At 41.8% G+C, this 22,672-nt stretch overlaps 1 protein-coding gene across 2 annotated transcripts in view; it reads right to left on the bottom strand.

The window, feature by feature from the left end:
• RSU1 (Ras suppressor protein 1) overlaps positions 1 to 22,672 on the bottom strand; it is a 426,683-nt gene that overhangs the window by 198,438 nt on the left and 205,573 nt on the right. For both annotated transcript variants that reach the window (XR_011199181.1, XM_069211550.1), the window contains exon 8: positions 1,016 to 1,148. Coding sequence is in view for 1 of the 2 variants with exons in the window: in XM_069211550.1 (XP_069067651.1) it covers positions 1,016 to 1,148 (133 nt within the window). In the remaining variant the exon portion in view is untranslated. The remainder of the gene's footprint in view (positions 1 to 1,015; positions 1,149 to 22,672) is intronic.

The following is a 22,672-nucleotide window of genomic DNA, read 5'->3' as shown; positions in this document are numbered from 1 at the left end:
ACCACTTTCCTTGTCTGCCTGGCAACAGCTACCATATTAGGAAGGCCCGACACACAAACTAGCCTAAATATAACGCCAGACGAAAAGCAAGCATGAACAGTAGGCAACGATGGCTCAGCTACATTGAAAATGCAATCAGAGATATCCATCCATGTGCAATGTTAGAGGAGAACGTGTCTGCTCGTGCCATTCTATAATTATGCTTCTTTTTGCGTTCAAAGTTCATATTTCTAAGCTGATTGAAAACAAAGCTTCTGTTTATGTTAGCAATACAAACACTATGCAAATTTGTAATTTCCCACTTCACTTGTGAAAAAAACCCTACATGTTAATCTGCTTCTCTGCGTACTTGCAGGCATTCAACATCTACAACTGTATTTAAGTCTGCGAATTAAAATGGCAGATAAAAAAAATGTACGACATACTAAAAACGTTTTTTTTCTTTCAAGGAAAGCTATCTCCTTGTGAGGTGAAACATCATCAATGATTACACTCCGTTTTTTAAAAAAAAGTATAATTTTTCTTTCAATGAAAAATGAAAAAATGTTTCTCATTTGGAAATCTGCTTCCATGGAAATCAGTCATGATTCCGGAAGGGAAGCTATCTTGCAGGGCCTGCACTCTACCCTTTGTGAATCAGTTTCCACCCCACCGTGAAAGATGTAACTTTTCAATGGTTTGCAAATTTTGACAGTGAGACACTTTCAAACTCGCAAAAAGGAGGGTTGAACATGTGGAAAAGGTGCTCTACATGCAAAAGTTTTAGGTCTACGAGGCCCCTAAAAACTGTTCAAACTGAAAACAAACTGAAGTATGCCAGAATTACCAAAAGTACGCTGGAACCGGTATTTTAAATCCTTATTCGAACCTTTGAGCCATTAGCAGTACATCTATTTCAGTCCATTTGTTTTTTAGCACCAAAATTGGTGTGTTTGGTTACAGATAAGCAATAAACACGCTCACTTTAAAAACATTGTTAAATTGCAGTTTTAGAGGTCAAGCATCGATCACTTACTACTTGTACGTTTCTGAACGGATGTATTCAAAAACATGAGAAACTCCAAGCTGGAACTGGTCAGCGATGGGTGTGACCCACGGATTATTCTCCGCTTTGAAAACCTGCTTTTGTCCCGTTAGATCCAAATTACCTGAAATTGAATAAACAGAGTGTATTTAGATTAAAAGGAAATAAATAATGTGTAAACATATTGTGAAAGAATCGGGGAATAATGCAAAGTTAAGAGCGTCGTGGCCTCACGAACAGACAAAACGGAAAGATGTCTACATTGTGCTGCAAAGTGGCAGGCCACAGGAGCCCCTGAACAGACTTGCTGCCTAGAGCACGGAGCCGAGTTGCTAGAGTGATGAAGGCTCACCTCTCATTCGCCCAGCTTCCCCTGTGAGCACAGCAACACAGAACCGTGTTTTCATTTTGCAGAACGGCAGCTGGAAAGGGAAGAATCTTCCTCAGACTGACAAGGTGTAAATAAAGAATATTTACTCCTGACCAATTGGTATCCAGCGCACTCCCTGTGCAATTAATAAAAAAAAAAACTTTTTTTTTTTTTTTAAAGTAGGTTCAACTTGACTATCTAACTCCAAAAATGTGTTTTGTGTACTATACTTTATCCTTCACTCTAATCAACTTTAAGGGGAGAAGGCCTTGGAGAAGTGAGGATGCACGAGTCTCACCTTAGCACCACAGGCCGTCAGCTTCACAGACAAGTGCAAACACGCGGAGATGCAACTTGTTAATACACATTAGAGTCTTCCAAACCAAAAACACGGCTCAAAAATTCATCCACGTAAATGAAAGAGGAGAGCGGAAACAAAAACAAATACACGGCAACAACCACCATCCCCCACAACACTGGAAACTCACGTCCTTGTCTCCGTATCCCCGCCCCCAGCCCTTCTCCTGCACTCCCCTCCCCACCCGCAAGTCCCTTGCATACCATACATACATAAGTCGACTGACTGGTTTTTACCATGGGTGTGCACATCGATGCTCTTTAGGGTTGTAAAGTTTGTATTAGAACAGCCATTTTGCAGTGACCGGAAATAAACAGTTCTGACTGAGTATGATGGGTCTTTCACCACCAACTTTTAATACTGACCGGTTTGCGCCCTACCGATCATAAACTTGAATGCCATCACATTTGTCTTTTAACAGAATAACTTCATCAGTGCACAGGGGCAAACATACACACCCACAGGCCTATACACAAGGGCTAAAAAAACTCAGGCGTCCAAACACCATTCACCAAAGTAAGACCCTAAAACACAACCTGCACAGACAGGGTGGTCGTAGCATTCCATTCTTGGGTGCAATTTCATCAAACTCCCTTCCAGAAGTCTTATCACATAAATATAGCCTTCTCAATATTAGGGAAACTCTCAGAACCTCTAATTATCTGCCAGCTAGCTGATCATTCAAATCTGTGTCCATCCTCCTCTTGCTCTTCTCCCACGATGACTTTAAACCATTTACAAAATGACCAATATACAAATATTATTCACAAACCAAATGTAGTATTTTAGGAACCGTGGATGGTCTGGACATAGCCCTTGCAGTAAATGCCACGGCATGGCTTAAGTGGAGGCCAGACTTTATGTGTGAAAGCAATACTGGGGGAGCAAACCCTAGGTCACCCCAAAATCCAAAATACCCAAAAATGATCACATACAATTCTCCCATGTATAGGAATTGCAGGAACGGGCACCCTCCCAGACATCAATTTATCAGCGTAGCATGAAACAGTAATTGCATTCACTTAATAACTGAGATCCAGATTAAAGAAAAAGTTAAAGGGTTTTATTACAAACATCACAAAATTAAGTAGTACAGAATAAGTGTCATGAAGGCTCAAATCTAGAGTTATAAAGAGTTTTAAAAACCAAAAATCATTCTAAGTTCCAAATGAGCAGTAAAATCAGTAAGAAATTGGACACAATCCCTAGAACAAAAGGAAAGCATACTCTTTCATCCCCAAAATTAAGGGTTCCTTATACACAAACCTTTCATAACGAATTAGTAAGACAGCAGATGCATCATGGTATGCTTATATGTAGCAACTCTAGCAAATCAGAATCTTGAACGTCATTACGTTACCACAGCAACACTATTCCCATTTTAAGAAACCATGCAGCATCTTCCGTGCTACCCTCATTGGAGATGTTAGAACAAAACATGAAACATTTCAACACTATCACTTCAGGCTCATGAATAAGACTCGTCTACACAGCGGCAGGGCCTTGAAGTTGCAACTGGTCGGGACACTGACAGTTAATTCGAAACTTCATATGTACAACAGTGGGAACACCTTCACATCAACTTAACTTTGCTCTACAGAGCTAGTGAGGACAGAAGATGGCCAGGATGATAGGAGGAAGTGAATGACAGAAACAGCATTAATTTTAATCTAAGATGGCATATTTCTTATGAATGTGGCGTAACTAAATTATATTAATAAACACACTTTGATACATCATATTAAACCTGTTTCAAAAGCAATTACATTCATTTATGGGAAATCGAAAATAAAGGAGTAGACTTGGTAGAAAGCAAACATGAGGATACAACTATGCCTGAGAAGACTACGATTTAGCAGTATTCTAGCTCAATCTTGTGGAAGTTGGGAGCACTATTATTTATTAGGTAGAAACAGTGCTTAATTTGTGCTTGTTGGTTCCGGTGCTGAGCACCAGCACTTATTTTTGAGGGCCGGGGCTTATTCTTCTGTGTCAAGCATTTGGTGCGAGAAAATGACACATATGGGAAAGACGAATGAAGGGAAAAACTAAAAAGCGTCACAAAGGGAGAAAGCAGAAAGCTGCAGGAGTGAGCTGAAGGGTCAGGTAGTGATTGTAAATGGATTAAAGAGGCCTGAGATGGCTTCAGGATCATGCCGCCTCAGTATTCCGTGTTCCCACATTTAATTGCAGCAGCCACGTGTTTAAGAGGAGGGTTTTGGGGACTGGCATGTTTTTATTTACAAATTAAGCACTGGGTAGAAACAAGGAATCCTTATTCCTGATGGCAGATTTAGAAAAAACTATATATAGAATGACATATTTCATTTTAAACCATGATTTAAGGGAAATTCATATCTGGATATTAGGATCACAAGAAGTTAATTTGTTCCACTTTAAAGCTCCTCTTTAACTGAAATAGCAATAGTATTAATTGATAATGGTCACAGCTAATGTCACTGCTGTATGGTTCGGTTTAGCCATAATTTTTGCTGGCTGTATTGGACTGATTGATCGCAGGAAGTGAAAAAGACCTGCATGGCGCATATGCAGTGGGCTGGGCACAACACATACACAATCTAAAAAAAAATGCATACATTTTGAGTTCTTTACTGACTGAAACAGTGAGACACTGAGCTCTCAGCAGTTGGCTTCACAATTATGTAACTTATTTTGTGCCTCAATACAAATTTCAAAGCGCATTTAGTCAAACAAAATCATTCAATAGATACAATGCTTTTGGATACTACGACCCGGATGATGAGTGACGCAACAGTGGGTTAACACAATAGACTGACACCTTCATGCATCCCAGAAGTAATTAGTCGGGGACATAGTAAGCGTTACCAAGATGGCAGCAGCAGGGCAAGAGTTGCATCTAAGAGCTGCCACTACAAACACCTGCACCTTTTCCTTCTTCACACACTTAAAATGTGAGAGTGTGGAATACAATGCCGTTTTTCAATATTTCCTCTCAGGGACTGACCGTTGCTCCCTTTAATACCCCATCTTTCAACTGTACCAAGCGAAGAAATTGCCGTCTGCATTTTATTGACTTATCAACAAGCCGCCATTACACAACGGAAGTGATCTATCAATTGTCGGAGCTAGGCTTTCTAAGGTGAAAGCACAAAGGGAAGCATTAGTGTCCTTTGTCAGCCAAGCGGCCACTGCCCTTGGCGCCTTCTGCTTCAGTGCTTCCTGCTTGAAGACGCACTCCCAGGTTCATTAGAGGTCTGTGCGGCTCTGGTCTTCTACCAAGGATCCTGCAGCAAAAAATCAGGATTAAGCACCGAAAAGCGGTGTGTCAGAAGAGGTGACGATTCACACGTCTAAACCGATCACTATGCAGTTTCGTGGTCCATGCCACTGTTGAAGCGAGCTAGCCCTGTGATAAGCGGTAACCCTCTGACCTACGGTGCCACGAGGAGCATACATCACTCGAAGGTTTATTCTGCAAGTGCAAATTGGATTTGCTGTTTATTGCCTACAGGGGATTCCCGTGCATTTCTTTTGGAAGGCATCAATATTGATTTGTGATGTTCAATGTCAAGATATTAAGTCATAACAGAATAATAATCCCTGTTTATAGTGAGAAGGCGCACCTTTCAATTCGAAATCTCTCGGGCTACAATTCGATATGGATTTTCAACTCAATTAAAAGATGATCCATTGATGCATTTGCAAATTCTCATGAGTTTTGTTTTGTTTTTGACGTGAGAGCTGTAAGTTTAAAAAAAATGTGTACATGTAACTGTATGGAAATGGGGCTTGACTTCTTGTACTTTTAAACTTTAATACTTAAAATTTGCGAAGACAAATGTAACACCCCCTTGAGCAATTCTGTTTCGTTTCGGCTGGTTCACAAAGTAGTCTTTCTTTGGAAGAAGACACACAAATCTGTCAGCATCGAAGATTACACTTGTTTAGTCAAGGAGAGAGATGCTCTGGTATCTAAAACCTAAACCTTTAACAGTCAAGCAAGAATAAATTCACAAAATGATATCCAGACGAGGCCAAGTGAGACTTGTAAATTATTTGTGAGACCTCTGGCTAAATTCTGACACAGCAAATTTAGAAAGTGTGTGTATAAGTTTGCTCGTACAATTAGACAGTGTGTGTGTGAACAACTGCGCATGTACAATGAGACTGTCATCGGATGCTATGGTGCAATGAGATACTGTGAGATTAATTACCAGTTGGCACGCTATTTATTAAACAGTACCCGACAGAAGTTAGTAGGTCAGGGGGAAGCATTCAACAAGTGAGGGACCTTGGCTGCACTTCGTCATCTGCCTTGACCGCGGCAGGGTTGTCTTGGGATGAAGGGTAGTTTCTGGAGTGAAAGGTGTATTCCAGGGAGTACTGTATTATTTTACTGGCAAGGCAATTGATACTTTTCCTTAATTGGACTTGTGAGTGTGTCAGAATTGTAAAGATTATCCCAAATAAGAACTGGATGCGTACTTTTTAGGTCGAGCCTATGCAGCATGCATGCGCTGTCTTTCGACATGTAATCTACTACTGTGGGCGTTCACTGTGGCCATCATTTTAATTCATTCCTTGGCCTGTCCTTCAAAATTCCCTTGATTTCGTAGGTACATGCTTTACATTTGTCCTACCTCGACGCTGCATTGTTACCGCCTTGGAGTCTGACCCTGCTACATAGATTATTGCAGGATCAGCCATATACCTTAGTGTGGCGCACTACTTGTTTCTTTCGCCTCTCTGCTTTGTGCTACATGGCCATATGTTGTTTCTTCCCCTTCTTTGCATTTGGGCATACTGCTCTTTCTTTGTAGTGTCTGCACCCAAAGGCTGCAAGCTGGAGGGGGGTTCTTTTTCATGTATTTTCTTTGGGACGTTTCATATAGAGCAAACTTCATCAGAGGAGCGCTTTACAAAAGTACAACTTACATGTGTGAAGTTTCATATAGCACAAACTCAATCGGAGGAGCGCGTTACATGAGAACCACTTACATATAAGTTCAGCAATTATATATACAAACTGGTGCATTCAAAACAGAATTAACCCAGAAATCCTCAATGCAGCTATCCCAGCACAGCAGGAAAACTGATTCTCCAATATTCACTGCACTTTCGAAACTCGCCCCATAATGCTTTGCGGGGCAAACATTTTGGCTCATAACTCAGCCTATAATTGTCCTATAACAATGGGACCACACCAAACCATTCAGCATGACACACTCTTTCTGTCTCTATCATCTCTGGGTTCCCCCACACTTTGATGGGGGTGGGGACCCCAAAATAATAACCCCTCCCACCATTCTGTGTCTTTTTAAGTTCTCTCATGGCTGGAACTTTTGTTTTACAGCTGGTTTGTGTTTGTGTTTTAAGAGCCTTGTTTGTAATATTATTCTAGAAGGCCTGCTATGCCTGAAAATGTGTAGTGCACTATGCCCTCGAGGAGCTAAATATGTGGTCAAACTGCATTATGTTCTGGCATTCAGTTTTCATGTGGTTTTGCTCTCTAGGGGATGACTATATGGTTACATGACCATGGTTCTTACAAATGCTATTTTTAATGTGGTGCTCTCTAGGTGCTGCTATGAGCATTACAGACAACATACAACAATATTCGCAGCACTCAGAAACTCACCCCATAATGCTTGGCTGGGCATTCCTTTTACAAAACATTTTTGTCCATAACTGACTGTGGTGGTCCTAGGACAATGGGACCACCATCAAAACAGTCAGCGCGACATGCTCTTTCTGGCTAGGTCATCTCTGGGTCCCCACACTAGGTTCGGGGGCAAAATAATAATTTAAATAAATATAATAATGGCAATAGTTTCATTTTTTGCTGCAGATAGAGGAAGAAGGTAAATGGAAGTGCTTTAGTTATGTGCAGGGCCACTGCACTTATGTGTCAGAGAGGACCAAATAATGCGTCAGGGTTGACCAATTTACGTGGCGAGAAAAATCCAGTTGTGCATTTACAATGCCAATAGCTCTAACTCAAACAAATGCGAGGCCTATTGCATTGCAAATGCTTGCTCTGATTAGTTGTGCTGTGAAGTAAGTGGATGGTGGAGTTGAGGAAGTACAGCGTCTTAACTGTGGCAGGTGTGACACAATTGGTGTGCTTTGCTGTTTTTGTTCACAGAAGTTACACTGGTGTATTTGGCAGGCTTCGTGCAAATATTACTAGGTTAGTAAATAGTCACATTTGCATTTGGTGGTTAAGAAACAGTGGATAGTGCTTGGCGAATGATTCATTTGTGATAGGGAGTGCCAGTTGTGTTCAGAAGCACGTTTAGTTGGCTGGACAGCACTCCTTTTGATCCACTTGTGGGCGTCGAGAAGCGCTGGTTGTGCTGGAAAAAGCAGCTTGAGTAGGCTAAGTGCTGTTGATAGTGCTGAGAATGGGTGAAGTTCTGTGTCAAATGAAGCGGGTTAAGTGATTTGGGGAGTACTGATGTGCTAAGCTTCGTTTGAATGGTTTAATTCTGAATGATGATGGAAGCAACTGGCCAACTCTGGTTGGGTTGGAATGGCTTTAATGGAGAACCAGATACTGCAGTTCTATGGTTCTAGATTATGATGAGGATGTCAGCACCTCAACTTGCACTCACTGACGGCGTGCTTCTGATGTGTGTTTAACACTGTCATGGCGAAGGTTCTTTTTCACTAGGCCCTCCCAATGAACCCTTCTACAAACTTCACACCCGCTGCTCCCCTTACCAGAATCTTCTGTTTTTTTGTGTAAATCTGCTTTGTCCCCACTCTGTTTTCCAAACAGGGCAGCATTAAGGCAGTGCGACTGGTGCGGGCTTACTGGGTGCTGGCCTAGAGGTATGCTTAGCAATGACATACAATTTAAAAGCACCTGCTGCAGAGTTCCTTGTGTGTTCAGCTTGCAGGCAGCAAAACAAAAAAAATCAAGATAACTTGTTTGACTATTGATCCTGCTAGACAGGAAGATCAGAGTCTTGTCTATGACTTGCCATTAAGTAGGGCAGAGAGTTAATATGCCTGCTGCAAAGAACAGATTTGTATTTTATGTGGATAGCTGTGTGGATTAGTAGACCACACCTCTACCAGCACATAGTTAACAAAGGAAATGTATGTTAGAGATGGGCTACAGAGAGATGAGGGGCATTTTTGCCAGAAGGCAGTGAGGTAATCCAAGGAGGTGGTCATTGGGGCACCAAAAAGAATGTTGCACTGTGCGCTACCAACTCCAATGCCTGCGTGTTTCCAACCCTTCTGCTCTCCTCTGTACTGCTTCCTTCTTCTGTCTCGGCAGGTGCAGGAGCAGTGCCCTGATGGATACCCTGTTTCACCTCTTTCTACCGGATTGGCAAGGGGAACACTCCTGCGCCTCTTGCTCTTCTGATTGCTTCAATAACTCTCAACATCCCCTACTGTATGATTTAGCTTCCTACAGCTGTTTTTTTTTATTTTTATTTTTTTACTGGAGCTTTTACATTTTTCCACATCCTTCCTGTAGCCACTGTTTTCTATCTTCTACACTGTAGCTTCTTTTATCCATCTTCCCTTCCTGTAGCTGCTACTCCAAAGTTACTATTTGTACCTCATGCTGGGGAAGTTAGTAAATATCTACTTGCTGCAATATGTTTTTCAATTTAATGAATGTTTTATGACTATGCACTTTTTTATTGTAAATTAGCCTGTAATTCCTTATACATTTGAATTGTTTTTTTTTTTATCCCTCAGAGATTACACTCATCAGATAATAAATTTTAGTGCATTGGTCAAAATGCTATTGGTCACTGATGCTATTTTTTGTTGGGGACGGTGGTGTTTGCTGGGTGGGAACAGGAGCAGTCGATGTTTTCTGGCTAGTGTCGCAAACAGCAAGGATTGTTTTCAGCAGCGGCGTCAGCAACTCTCAAGGGGAGGGGCAGGTGGAGGGACAGAGGGGTGACGGGGGAATGAATTAAAAAAAAATATTGTAAACAACAACAAAAAAAAACTTAGCCCTTTGCCTTCGTCACCGCCTCCTGCCGCGTTACTCCTCTGGTCTTCTGGTAAATGCCAGGACAACAGCACAGGCTACCCAGCAATACTGGCGTTGCTTAAATGCTAAACATAGCATGTAAGCAGAATCAGGACTGGTTTGAGCGGCACAGAGTAGCCGGACTGAGTGTTGATAATAAAGGAAAAAAACCTAGAAAGCTCAAAATAATCTTGAAATTGGGCATTATGCAAAGAGATAAAACCAATCTTGCAATCTGTGAGTCGCAGCATTACAAGTTTACTCTCGGTTGTTTATGAAGCAGAAGTAGTTTACATCACATACATTCTATTCCTAGTGTGCAGAGTAAGAGCCTAGTAATGAACAGGAGCAATGCTGTGATGGAAGCCAAGGAAGAAAGAATAAGGCAGGCAGCAGATAGACTTTTCTGGCAGTGTTGTTGAGTTTGAGAAGCTACACGCTTTGGATGGAAAATGTTAAGCAACATCCCCCAAGTAGGATACCTCCAAGAACAGGGTACCTTCTTTCAATGATAGCTCGCTAGCAGAATGTTTTCCTATTTTAGCAGCATTCTTTAAATATATTTCTCTCAGGTGGCAGCTACTAACAGCATTGGACAAAGGCCGCTATCTCTTCCAGCAACCTGGAAATGAAGAACTGAATTTAAGGTTATGCACGCTTCTGTGACAATCACCTTAACAGCTGGGTTAAGCTGTGTGAATATGAAATAAACAAAATGAGCTAAAGAAATAAGGTTCCAGATGCTCCTTGTCTAGAGTGCAGTGTGATCCATAGCTGGACCATGCCGCCTCACCTCATTTTAAGCATTTTCTACAGAGAGTGTGAACCAGTAAAGCCTGAAGTCTACGGAATGATGGTGGGAAGTATAGCTCATCAATGGGTCCTAAGGGTGGGAAGAATGCCACATACTGGTTGAGTAAACTCTTGAATTCCATGAAGCACTGCCATCAAGAAATACTCCTTGGATTTACTTTGAAGCAGTAGCAAATGGTGGGAGTGTTACAAGCAATCTATTCACTGGACAAAGATGTTCTGACATACAGAAACCTTTCATATTGAGGTAGGAACTTGAATTTGTATCTTTGTGGTAAGGGCCAAATGTATTCAATTGTGTAAAGAAGGCCAGATCACAACCCGGAAAGCTCAGGATCAGATTGTCAAAAATATAAAGTAGTGGACATTATCATTACAGAATGAGTCCTGAAATGTAACACAATGATTGTATTTTCTAAACCATGACATACATCATCTGCAGATACAATTGTCAAGCAATTTCAATAGTAAGGCGTGTATGCCTTGATAATGTCTACAATTAAAAATAAGCAACTGTCAAACTTTTCTTGTAATTTTAATTTGATATGTATGAAATGTCAAGCCTCTCTAGAAGAGTAGGTATCATCTGGTTTACAATTTCAAGATCATACGCAGTAACATGCATGTAGGACAGCATTGCGATGAGAACGAGTGAAAGACTCATCACAAGGGAAAGTTTTCAACATTGAAGTATCAAGTTAATATACACCAAACTACAAAAATACTACAAAAAAAAATTATATTAGGCCAATCAGTCAGCATGGAGAAACATTTCAGTAGGGATGGACTACTTAGAGATTTCAGGTGGGAACTGAATTGCTATTGACTTGTTGGCATCTAAACTAAAATTGCTTAAGTCAGTCAGTCTACCTTTCAGAAGTTGCAGTTGAGACTGGGAGAACCAGGTTTCATCTTTTGCAAGACCAAACATCAAAGGTCTACTTTTGCTAGTTCAAATTTGTATCCGATTGGTTTCAGGGAACTGAGGAAATCAAAGACACAAATTCAGGCACAGAAATGGGGTTCATACCCCTTCTTTTATGTCGAATGCAAAATCAACTTCAAGAACACCTAAACACCTATGCCACATACTGGTAGAGGGCCGTATGAAACCTTTTCCTCCATTGTTTACTTGGCATATAAAGGCCGGGCATTTTAGCAGTAGATGAGGAACTCCAACCCTTAAATGCATCAATGGGTGCTGTATCAAAGAATACAAACTATGTGTCAAGAAGCTAAACAATATGAAAATAGTGCACAAGAGATGAAGAATGTGGTTAGAATGCTCATGCTGCATGACAAGTACTGTTGGACCTCTTCGGCGGTTTGTAAGGTTCAAAAAGCTGTACTGTCAATATTGCTTCATCGATCCAGACCTTTAGACTATGCGCTCGCTATTCACTGTTTTGGTAAGGGTTGTATACTGAACTTTGCTTTATTCAGTTGGAAACAGATCCAGCCACTAATGTTTACACCTACCTCTTGTTCCTGAGAGTGTTCCAAATATCCTCTAAGACTACGTGCCCAGATCTTGAATTCAACAACATTCATATAGCTCCATAACCCACATTAGGAATTTATGTCCTTTCAGGGTTGGGTTATATGTCCTGATCTGAAAAAGACCTTAAGGCATTATTTAGAGTACAATTTGTTAAGTGCTTCAGGAGAAGTCAGTACAGTAAATATAATTTTACATAAGCTATGTGCATTGGTTTATCTTATCAGAAGCATAAACATACTGATACAATTTTATAATAAATAAAATCAAAAGCTCTCCTTTGACTTCTTGTCTTTTTTTTTTTTTTTACTTTTTAGGTCAAAGCCTATCAGGCAGTGCAGCTGTCTGGTTCACTAACAATATCTTGTTAGCATTCTGAAAGCTTCCCCTGGAATGCATTAAGCCCATTGCTTGCACACAAAAACTTAACTGTGCTGATATTTTAGAATATATCGAAATTTGGAAAGTACAAATTAAGCACATTGTTTAAAATTCAAAAGTGTGGTGGAAACAAATATTTGAATATTATCAAAACATACCAGTACACTAGGTTATGATATTTCCACACACTATCCTTTGTGCGTTGTATAGTTCTGTCAGTAAATCCGTATGTGTATTCAAATGTAATGGTCATTTCAACTGAAAATGTGTTGACTGTAATGGCAATGCACTACTACACCATGCATACTCCACATTACCCACTCCACTCCACGCCACGCCACGCCACGCCACGCCACAACCCTCAACTCTACGCCATTCCATTCTACGACACTCCACTCCACGACATGCCACTCCAATCTACAATATGGCACACCATTAAATGGCACTCCACTCTAAGCCCTTCCATACATAAATCTATCCACTGCACTACAATCTACCCACTCCACTTAAATCTACTCCAGAAAACCCAATCTACCTCACTCCACCCCAAGCTACCCACTTCACTCAATCTATCACAATCTACCCCATTCCACTCTACCCCCACTCCAATCTACCCCAGTGTACACACTACATTCCAATCCACCCAAATGCACCACACTCTACTTTACCCCACTCCACTCTACCCCACCACTCCAATCCACCCCACCCCAATCTACTCTGATCGACCCCACTCCAATCTCCCCCACACCACTCTAACCCACTCCAATCTAACCCACCTCAATCCAAATTTATACCCCAATCTACCCCACTCCAATCTATTCTACCCAACTCCACTCCAATCAATTTTACCCCACTCCAATCTACCAGTCTACCCCACTCCAATCTACAGCATTGTACCCCACTCCAACCTACTCCACTCCAATCTACCCCACTCCACTCCATTTAACCCAATCTACCCCACTCTGTTCCAATCTACCCAACTCGACTCCAATCTACACCAATCCACCCCAATCCAATATACGCCAATGTAGCCATCTACACTACAGTATACCCCAGTCCACAGCAATCCATCCAACTCCAGCACAATCTACTCCACTCAACTCCAATCTACCACACCCCCCCTCCAACCTCCCACAAACTACCACACTCCAATCTACTCAACTACTATTTACTCTACCCCACTCCACTCAATCTCACGCAATCTATCCCAACCCACTCCAATCTACTTCAGTCCATTCTATCCCAATCTAACACATTCCAGGCAAATCTACTCCACTTTACTACAATCTATCCTGCTCTACTTCAATCCACTCCAATGTACCCCAATCCAACCCACTCCAATCTACACCACCCTCCTTAATCTGCCCCACTCCACTCTATCCCCACTACAATCTACCTCAAACTACCTTGCTCCAAACGACTCCACTCCAATCTATCCCCCTCTAATCTGCCCGACTTCAACTCCAATCTAGCCCACACTACTCCAATCTAACCCACTCACTCCAACCCACACTGTCCCAATCTACAGCACTTCCTCCAATCACCCCACAATCTACCCCACCTATCCCAATCTTCCCCACTCCACTCCACTCTACTCCACTCCAATGCACCCCAAACCTCACCACTGTAATCTAATCCACTATCTCAATTTACCTCAGTCCACTCTATCCCCACTACAGTCTACTCCAAACTACCTCACCCCAATCTATCCCTCTCCAATCTAACCCACTCCACACCCAATCTAACTCATTCCATCCAGCTCCACCACAATCTACCCCACCTATCTCAAACTACCCCACTCCAATGTACCCCAATCCCCCAACTCTAATCTAACCCACTAACTAAATCCAACCTCCACTTTATCCCCACTACAATCTAACCCAAACTACTCCACTCCAATCTATCCATCTCCAATCTACCCCACTCCATCCTAATTTACCCCACTCCACCCCAATCTACCCCACTGCAATCCACCCAATTTTACCCCCGCATCCCCTTGCTTCATTCCTTGATGTTTAAACCATCTTTTGCTCACGAAGACATAGACAGAATCATTTGAGCGCCAAAGACCTTGAATAATGTTTATTATTTTTAATTGCCTTGAAAAAAAAACAGACCTCTGCGCCAATGTTTGCTGTTCATCGTACACTACTGACTGAGATAAGGAAAAATAAAGACAAGAAAATAAAGGAGGGCTTCTGATTTTATTTATTTAAAAAAATGTGTCAATATATGCGTTCATGACTCAGGACCAGCTACACCAACAGGCATAATTGATGTAAAATGATATTTACGGTACTGACATCTGAATACATTAACAAACCATAACACTTTCTGTGGCCATAGGGGACCTCCCACATATGGGAAATGTCACAACAATTTTACTTACTTAAATAGAGCCTTGTCCAAGAGGTGTAGACTTCGCAGGGATTCCCATTACCCTCTGCAAAAAACAGAGTATAGTGGAGCATCAGCTCTGCCCAAAACCTTAAGAACATTAACTGCCAAACCCACATTTCTCCTGCCTTATTCAATGGAGGGAGAAGTGCCAAGTTTACAGCATATGAGCCTCAGGTGTCTCCAAGGGCAATTAATTCTGATGTGGCAGCCCTCTACCACTGGGAGGCCATTTCAAAGTGATGATCAACCTAACTTAATTAGGAAGAGGTGACCACAGCTAGGTTTCTCTTCTTGGGACTGTCATGAGAGCCATGGTGGTTCCAGGTAGGAAAATTAAACAAGGACCCCGACGCAAAGACCAACATCTTAAAGCACATAGGAGCCACTTTTTTTTTAAATCAATCAGTTAGTTTACTAAAACCATTTTTTTGCTTCAATTAAGTAAGTTCCAAAACGTAAAATAGTTTCTTGAAAACAAAACGAAAAGAGCTGGAAAAAACAAATATGGAGCCCACTAAGCAAAGATCTGAAGGCTCAGAGATGTGCAAATGTCTGGTGAAGATCTCTAATATGTATTGGTGGTCCTCTGCAGGAGGAGTGAAGACCATAGCTTCCACTGGCAAAGATGGTAGGCGGGCCCCTCACCAGGATGCAAGTGACCATATGAACGTTTTTGTGAGCGATAACAGCACTATGCTTAAGAAGGGTGATTTGTACGTTCCACAGTAACGGAGTGCAAATAACGATTATCAAATAGAAACCTAATTGACCTCATCATTCCAGCTACATGGTATTTGTTGTCCCCATAATATGGGGCAATGTTAAAAATAGTGACTCTTGGTATTAAAGCTATCCATATCCAGTATGCATGAGCTGTAAGACACTATTCATGGTGAGACTGACTCCTACATCTGAATTAACTGAGAATCCAAACACAATTACACAGGTCTGAGATGCTGTGCGCCATACGGGTGAACATTCAGTATTAACAACACAGAAGTATCAAAGAGAGAGAAAAGTGCTGTTTCGATGCCCTCTTGTAAGAGAGGAAAAATAAATCTGGATGACTCATTACCTCATCAGAAAATCCAGGGTAAATCATTACATATTAAAAGGTGGTGCTAATCTAGAGCACTGACTTTCGCATATATTCCTCAGAGTGTAGATTATTGATGTTAGAAATGGGGTCTTTGGTTGGCAGTCAGGTTACCCCCTGTCCAAGCAAGGACCCTCACTCGAGTCAGGGTAAATCACACACAATCCAAATTATCCTGTGCCCACCCTCTGGTAGCTTGGCACTGAGCAGTCAGGCTTAACTTAGAAGGCAATGTGTAAAGTATGTGTGCAATAAATCATGCAATAACACAGTATAGCACCACACAAATACAACATACAGTGTTTAGAAAAATATATTATATTTATCTGATAAGATGCAGGTCAAAATTATTAAGATGCAATAAGTATACGTTGAAATATCACTGTAAAAATGATATAAAGTGTCTTTAATCTCTTAAAAAGCAATAAGTGTTTCTTGCAAGCACAAAGTACCTGGTTTGCATTCAAATTCTCTACAAGGGACCGCAGAGGACAAGATGCATGGAAAATGGGAAGGTGCGCACACATGCAATGCATTGTTTATTTTCCAGCAGGGAAGACTTTGCGTTGATTTCCGGCATGCGGACTTGGATCCTCTTCGTGTTGCGGGGTTTCCGGAAGCCCCGGGGACGATGCGTTGAAATCCAGGGCTTCTAGGACAAAGTCACAGGGGCTGCGTTGATCCGGTGGGCGATGCGTGGAAATTTCTACTGCACGGCAGGCGCTGCGTCGATTCCTCTCTGGAAGTCGGGCTGAGTCCTTCCGGCTTGGCTTTGCATCAATCCAGTAGGCCGTGCGTCGAATATCCAGTCGCAACGCTGGCGCTGCGTCGATCTTCTCCTTGTGAAGTTGGGCTGCGAGATTCCGGTTCAGCGTGCAGTGATTTTCTCACTGTGATGCAGGCTTTGCAGAGTTTTTTGCAGGCTGTGCCTCGATTTTTGCCACACAAGGAGTTCTTTTGCAGGAATGAAGTCTTTTTTGTCCTGAGACTTCAGGGAACAGGAGGCAAGTTCTATCCAAGCCCTTGGAGAGCACTTCTCAGCACTGCCAGAGAGCAGCAAGGCAACAGCAGGGTAGCAGTCCTTTGCAGAAAAGCAGTCAGGTGAGTTCTTTGGGCAGCCAGGCAGTTCTTCTTGGCAGGTTGCAGGTTCTGGTTCAGGGTTTCTTCTGCAGGAAGTGTCTGAGTTGGTAGGGGCAGAGGCCCTGTTTAAATACCAAAATGTGCCTTTGAAGTGGGGGAGACTTCAAAGAGTGGCTTAGAAGTGCACAAGGTACCCTTTCAGTTCCATCCTGTCTGACAGGGTCCCAGTAGGGGGGGGTGACAGTCCTTTGTGTGAGGGCAGACTACTGTCCTTTGACATGTAAGTGTCAGGCCCTCCACCCTCCCAGCCCAGGAAGACCCATTCAATATGCAGATGTATGCAAGTGTGACTGAGCATCCTGTGTTCGGGGTTTGTCTGAGGGAATGCACAAGGGAGCTGCAAACTAAACCTAGCCAGACGTGGATTGTAAGGCACAGAAATATTTAAGTGCAGGGAAATGCCCACTTTCTAAACGTGGCATTTCTAAAAAAGTATTATTAAATCCAACTTCACCAGTCAGCAGGATTTTGTATTACCATTCTGGCCATACTAAAAATGACCTGGTTACTCCATTCAGATCAGAAGCTACCACTCAAACAGTATATAAGGGTAGCCCTAATGTTAGCCTATGAAAGAAGCAGGCCTCACAGCAGTGTAAAATGAATTTAGGAGTTTTACAGTACCAGGACATGTAAACTACACAGGTTCATGTCCTGCCTTTTGTCTACATAGCACCCTGCGCTAGGGGTTACCTAGGGCCCACTTTAGGGGTGAGTTATATGTAGAGAAAGGGGAGTTTTAGGCTTGGCAAGTACTTTTACATGCCAAGTCGAACTGGCAGTGAAACCACATACACAGGCCTAGCAATGGCAGGCCTGAGGCATGGTTAAGGGGCTACTTAAGTGCTGCAGGCCCCTCAGTAGCATTTAATCTACTGGTCCTGGGCACATATAGTGCACCTTACTAGGGACTTATAAGCAAATTAAATAAGCCAATTGGGTATGATCCAGTGTCACCATGTTTTAAGGGAGAGGGCATATATACTTTAGCACTGGTTAACAGTGGTAAAGTGGGCAGAGTCCTAAAACCAGCAAAAACAGTGTCCAAAAAGTGGAGGGAGGCAGGCAAAAAGTTAGGGGTGACCACCCTAAGGCTGTCAGGTCTAACAATTGATTAGATGCAGACATAAAAAGGCTCCTGGTTCCTTATTTCGCAAATGAACTGTGAAAGTTTATGAGATTAAAAAAAAACATAATTACAGAAGTATCTGTGCAAAATGTTTAACGTGCTTTTAGACTGCGTGTGCAGACTATGTTTCGTGCAGGGATCAAAACAGGAGGACCGATGCTGAACACAATTTTACATGCATTATATGATAAATTTTCCCTATCAATGCCCCTGTATTACAAACTTGCAAACAGAGGCTGAGGCGAAGCATGATTATACTGTAAAGCAGGTCGTTTTTCACTAGACAAGCATGAGCCCACGAATGCAAACAAACCCTTTGCTCTAGCCTAAAACCATTAAATATTACATGTTGTCCTCGCTGGCGACTTAAGCACCTTATCTTCCACGGGTGACCTTGCTCTTATTAATAAACATATATCTTCTAGAGACTATTTGAGTTTATTACCCCGATTGTTATAGCAACGATACGAAGACTGAGCTGCACAGTTTGGCACAGTATAATTTATGTAGATTTCAGGTTCAGAGAGGGAAAATTCATTTTATTTCGTATTTAGAGGTAAGCACCGAAAATCCCATTTTATTAAATGTTAGGAAGGGATCAACCTACTAGGGAAAGTGAAAAACTTAGATAAAGTGTAAAAAAAAACAACAGTGTCATGGCTTATTTCAGCTTTCCTTTTTACTCCAGGGCTCAGGTTTTTATTGCTGTATAGCTGTGAATTCGGATCTCTGAAATGAGAGAGGGTGTAGGAGGAACATGATGGCATTATAAAATGTACTCGGGGTAATTAACCGAGTCGACTGTCATGAATATTAATTTCGAGTAACATGCAATAAATTAGCGTAATCTCAGAGAAGCCCTGCAGCTGATGTTTTTGAAAATTCATGACCATCTTCTTCCCTTTGGTTTGTGCGTTACCACAGAGCCGGCACGAGCCACAGATGCGCAACCACTTGTATGCTATATTCCTGCTGCTGTATAATTCTTTTTATTTAAGCCTTCCGGCTTATCTCATTCCATTAAACATCTACAACTAAAGACAGTATTATAATGTATTATTTGTTTTTTAAAGCTTTGTAAAGTGTAGCTCTTTAACTGGCAATTTCAAAGTGTAGACTAGCAGAAAGGAGATGGCAGCAACAGATGGTCAAGGGTTTTCGGAATCCAGCCTCCTGCATATCAAGAGCCTCCATAGATTATCACTAACATGTACATCACAGGTTATCAGTCTGAAGAGTTGCGTTTGTTGGGGTTTCTTAAGCCCCTCAGCTAAAGTTCTGCCTTCCTTGTCAACTTCAGGGCTCTAGGATTATTGATGCATGAGTGTACATTTCATAAGGCGACCAATGTTGCCTGGTTCTAAATACAGATGGACATCCTAATGAATCACCGCCACTACCAGGAAGTGGCATCAGAAGCGCATGTACCAAAGAAAAAGGCTACAACCCTAGAAGGGTTGGGTCAGTGTCTCAATAGTCATGAGAAAAATACCTCCACTGCTATAGTAAATCTCCTTTCAACACCCACCCTCCTTAGAAGAAACCAGAAAGATTAAAACTCATAGAATGCCCAGGGAATAAAACACTAGCCTCGAGTGGATAGTTACTCAGAACCACATGCTAGGCACAACCTCAGAAGACAGTCAGAGGCCTAGTGTGGCAGGGGAAATGCATTTGACACTTGGGCAAGTCTGCCTGAAAGTATGCCAGAGAGAGAAGGCCAACAGTGACTCAAAGAGGCAATGGCAAAAAAATCCCAAATGTACCAAAGGCAAAAAAACTCAGTGTGCAAGGTGAGAAAAAGTCACCAGGGCCTCATGGGCAAGCTTCCCGTTTCATTAGAACCAAAAGAAGTCTTACAAGCAAGCTTCCAAAGGAGCACCCTCAGTTGCTCTGCAGGAGTGGAGCACAAACTATAATTCCGAGACGTGAACACCACTACCCACACTGTATGATTTGGGTGTCCCAAAGGGCAGCAGAGGGAGCAGAATGCACAGAACAATTAATCTCTTAAATGACACAAAAAAAAGAAAGACTGGAAAGGGATGTCCCTGACACCACAAGAAAGGAAGCAAGCTTTTGTGAACCAAATATGTCATGCCACGATTGCCAACCTTTTGGCTTTGTCACTGCTTGTTTTGCTTTATCATGGTTTTAGTAAACCTTTATTGTTGGGTGAGCTGCCAGACCTCTTGCTAAGAATATGAAGAATTGGCAAAGATAATACGTCTTGACTTGAGTATTTATTAGCTTTGCCAATGGCTTCGGTGATGCTGTACAGCATCAGAAAAACTGTGCATCTGACAAAAAAGACGCAATGACATTGTCTTTGCTGCAGGCATGTCATTTTCATAGGCTCTTCCTTGCTTGAGAAAATATGTGCACGCATGCATCACTGTGCAGACGTGCTCGCCAAGGAAATTACAGAGTCAGCATTTGTTTTTAATTAACCAATCCAAGATGGATCAGCAAATAAAAAGAAATGAAATTCAAGTAGTGAGAAACCACTTTTAATAAGGTTAAGGGGCATACAACAATTGCTGCCGCATCTTTCCCAGAAAGTAAATAAATAAAAGACTGTGGGGTGCAACAGAGCTGCTGGAGGGGGGAAATCAATAAGGGCAATAAGATAAACTAAAAATACAAGTGGCACACAAGGGCGAGAACACAGGTGTGCAAAAAGCATAGTGAGAGGATGTTTGGTGGGGAGAAGCACACAGATGAGAGAGATGGAAAAAGTGCACTCTCAAGGACTGCTTAGACAAAAGAGAAAAAGTAGTTCCTAAAAATGGAGAAATGGAAGAATACAACTCAGCCAATCAGAAGGAGAGCGAAGAGGCTATGTTCCAGGAGAAGAGACAAACAAATATAGTACAACAAAAGCTAACAAACAAGAAGCAAAGAAATAAGAGTGGCAACAAAGCCAATCACAGGGAAACTTTAAAACCAGTGTAACCCTTTGGTGTAGTCCGCAGAAGGTAATTCATAACCGGGCAACTGAAACCTTATCAGAGGATATAAATAACTATTACTCTGCCTGTTTACATAGTGCAATGGCATATAAAGCACTGAGTTACATCTTTCCATTACTTCTAAAAAAAATAGTTATGTAATTTCAGTATACTGTAGTATTTGCTCTCTCTCCCTTTCCATGACTCCCATTGTTCAGTTCCCATTAAGATTCCATCCTCTCCACTATTCTAGTGACAGCTGGAACTCAATCACTGGATTACCCTATGAAGAGTTGTGGCTTTCATGTTGTGCAGATTAAATGCTAAATGAAAGCATACGTCTTCTATCCTCAGTTCTTTATTTTCACATTATTGCTGAGGATTGAAAACACTGTCTCCATGTCAATTTTACCAAGACATTCCTTTCATATAAAGAAACAGAATATTGAGGCCTACTTGAAGAGCACCCCGGTATGTAAAGGTACATAGACAGAGTAGTTTTCCCTGCCCCAAAACCAGACACAAATGACTCAAGTATGTGAAGTAACTGAATGAAGTAAGGGCCCTCAATAGTCCCGTATTGAAATCATCATGGACAAGCCCATTTTTCACAATGAGCCGATAGGTAGAGCAGCACTGCTAGGAGGCTGGAATTCACATTGCCCTAGTAAGAAGAGCAAAGAATCACAGGCTGTCACAAAACCCTCATGCATAAGGCAGCATAGCCAGAGTAGCTTCTACTATGTAAAGTACAAGAGCAAAGCCAGTAGTGCCCCAATAATATTTATCCAGTATTAGTCTGAATATCATGCTTAACATACTATGCAATCTGGATATTGGCCTATATATAGTACCTACATACTAAGCAACATTAAGCAAGCAAGCAACAATGTACAAACCTAAGATCTCTATTGTCCATTTCTGTTAGACACATTAGCAGGGCCAGGGTATCGTAATGCCCCAATTTCTAACGGACCACAACCAAGCTAGTGTGACATTGCCTCAGTAATATTACTTCACTGCCCTATTGCCCATCCTATACTCTCGCATAGCGCTATGCTTCCACTACCACCCATGACCCAGCTCAGTGGGTGACCGATAACATGTGATACTCTCCCTGGCTGTGCAGAACAGCGCTCAGATTTCACCCTCATTCCCTATTTAATAGTACAAAATTCAGTTAGTCTTATATTCTTGTTTGCTCAGTAACATTCATAAATGTATTATGTTTTTCATTATGTTCTTGGAGAGAATAGGTTTACAGCTGCATATAATTGAAGGCCACTTCATTAGGCCAAATGGAGGAGCTCTTTATTATTTCAATGTAGTATTTTTTCTATGCAAGACATAATACAGCTTTATTCATGCGATATAGAGTAGGGGGTCACTGTCCCATGTCATGTGTTCTGTTTTGCTAGTGGGTTAAGAGATGTACCTTTCTTGATCAAACCAAAGTGACTGTATGGTTTCTCTAAAAGTGTATACAACTCGATATTCAGGAGGGGAGCCAAGATTTCCCCTTGCTTTC

This window comes from Pleurodeles waltl, chromosome 10 (assembly GCF_031143425.1).
Source record: "Pleurodeles waltl isolate 20211129_DDA chromosome 10, aPleWal1.hap1.20221129, whole genome shotgun sequence".
In the NCBI taxonomy this organism is placed as follows: Eukaryota; Metazoa; Chordata; class Amphibia; order Caudata; family Salamandridae; genus Pleurodeles; species Pleurodeles waltl.
The sequence above is the reverse complement of the archived record's forward strand: the minus strand, read 5'-3'. Positions and strand labels throughout refer to the sequence as shown.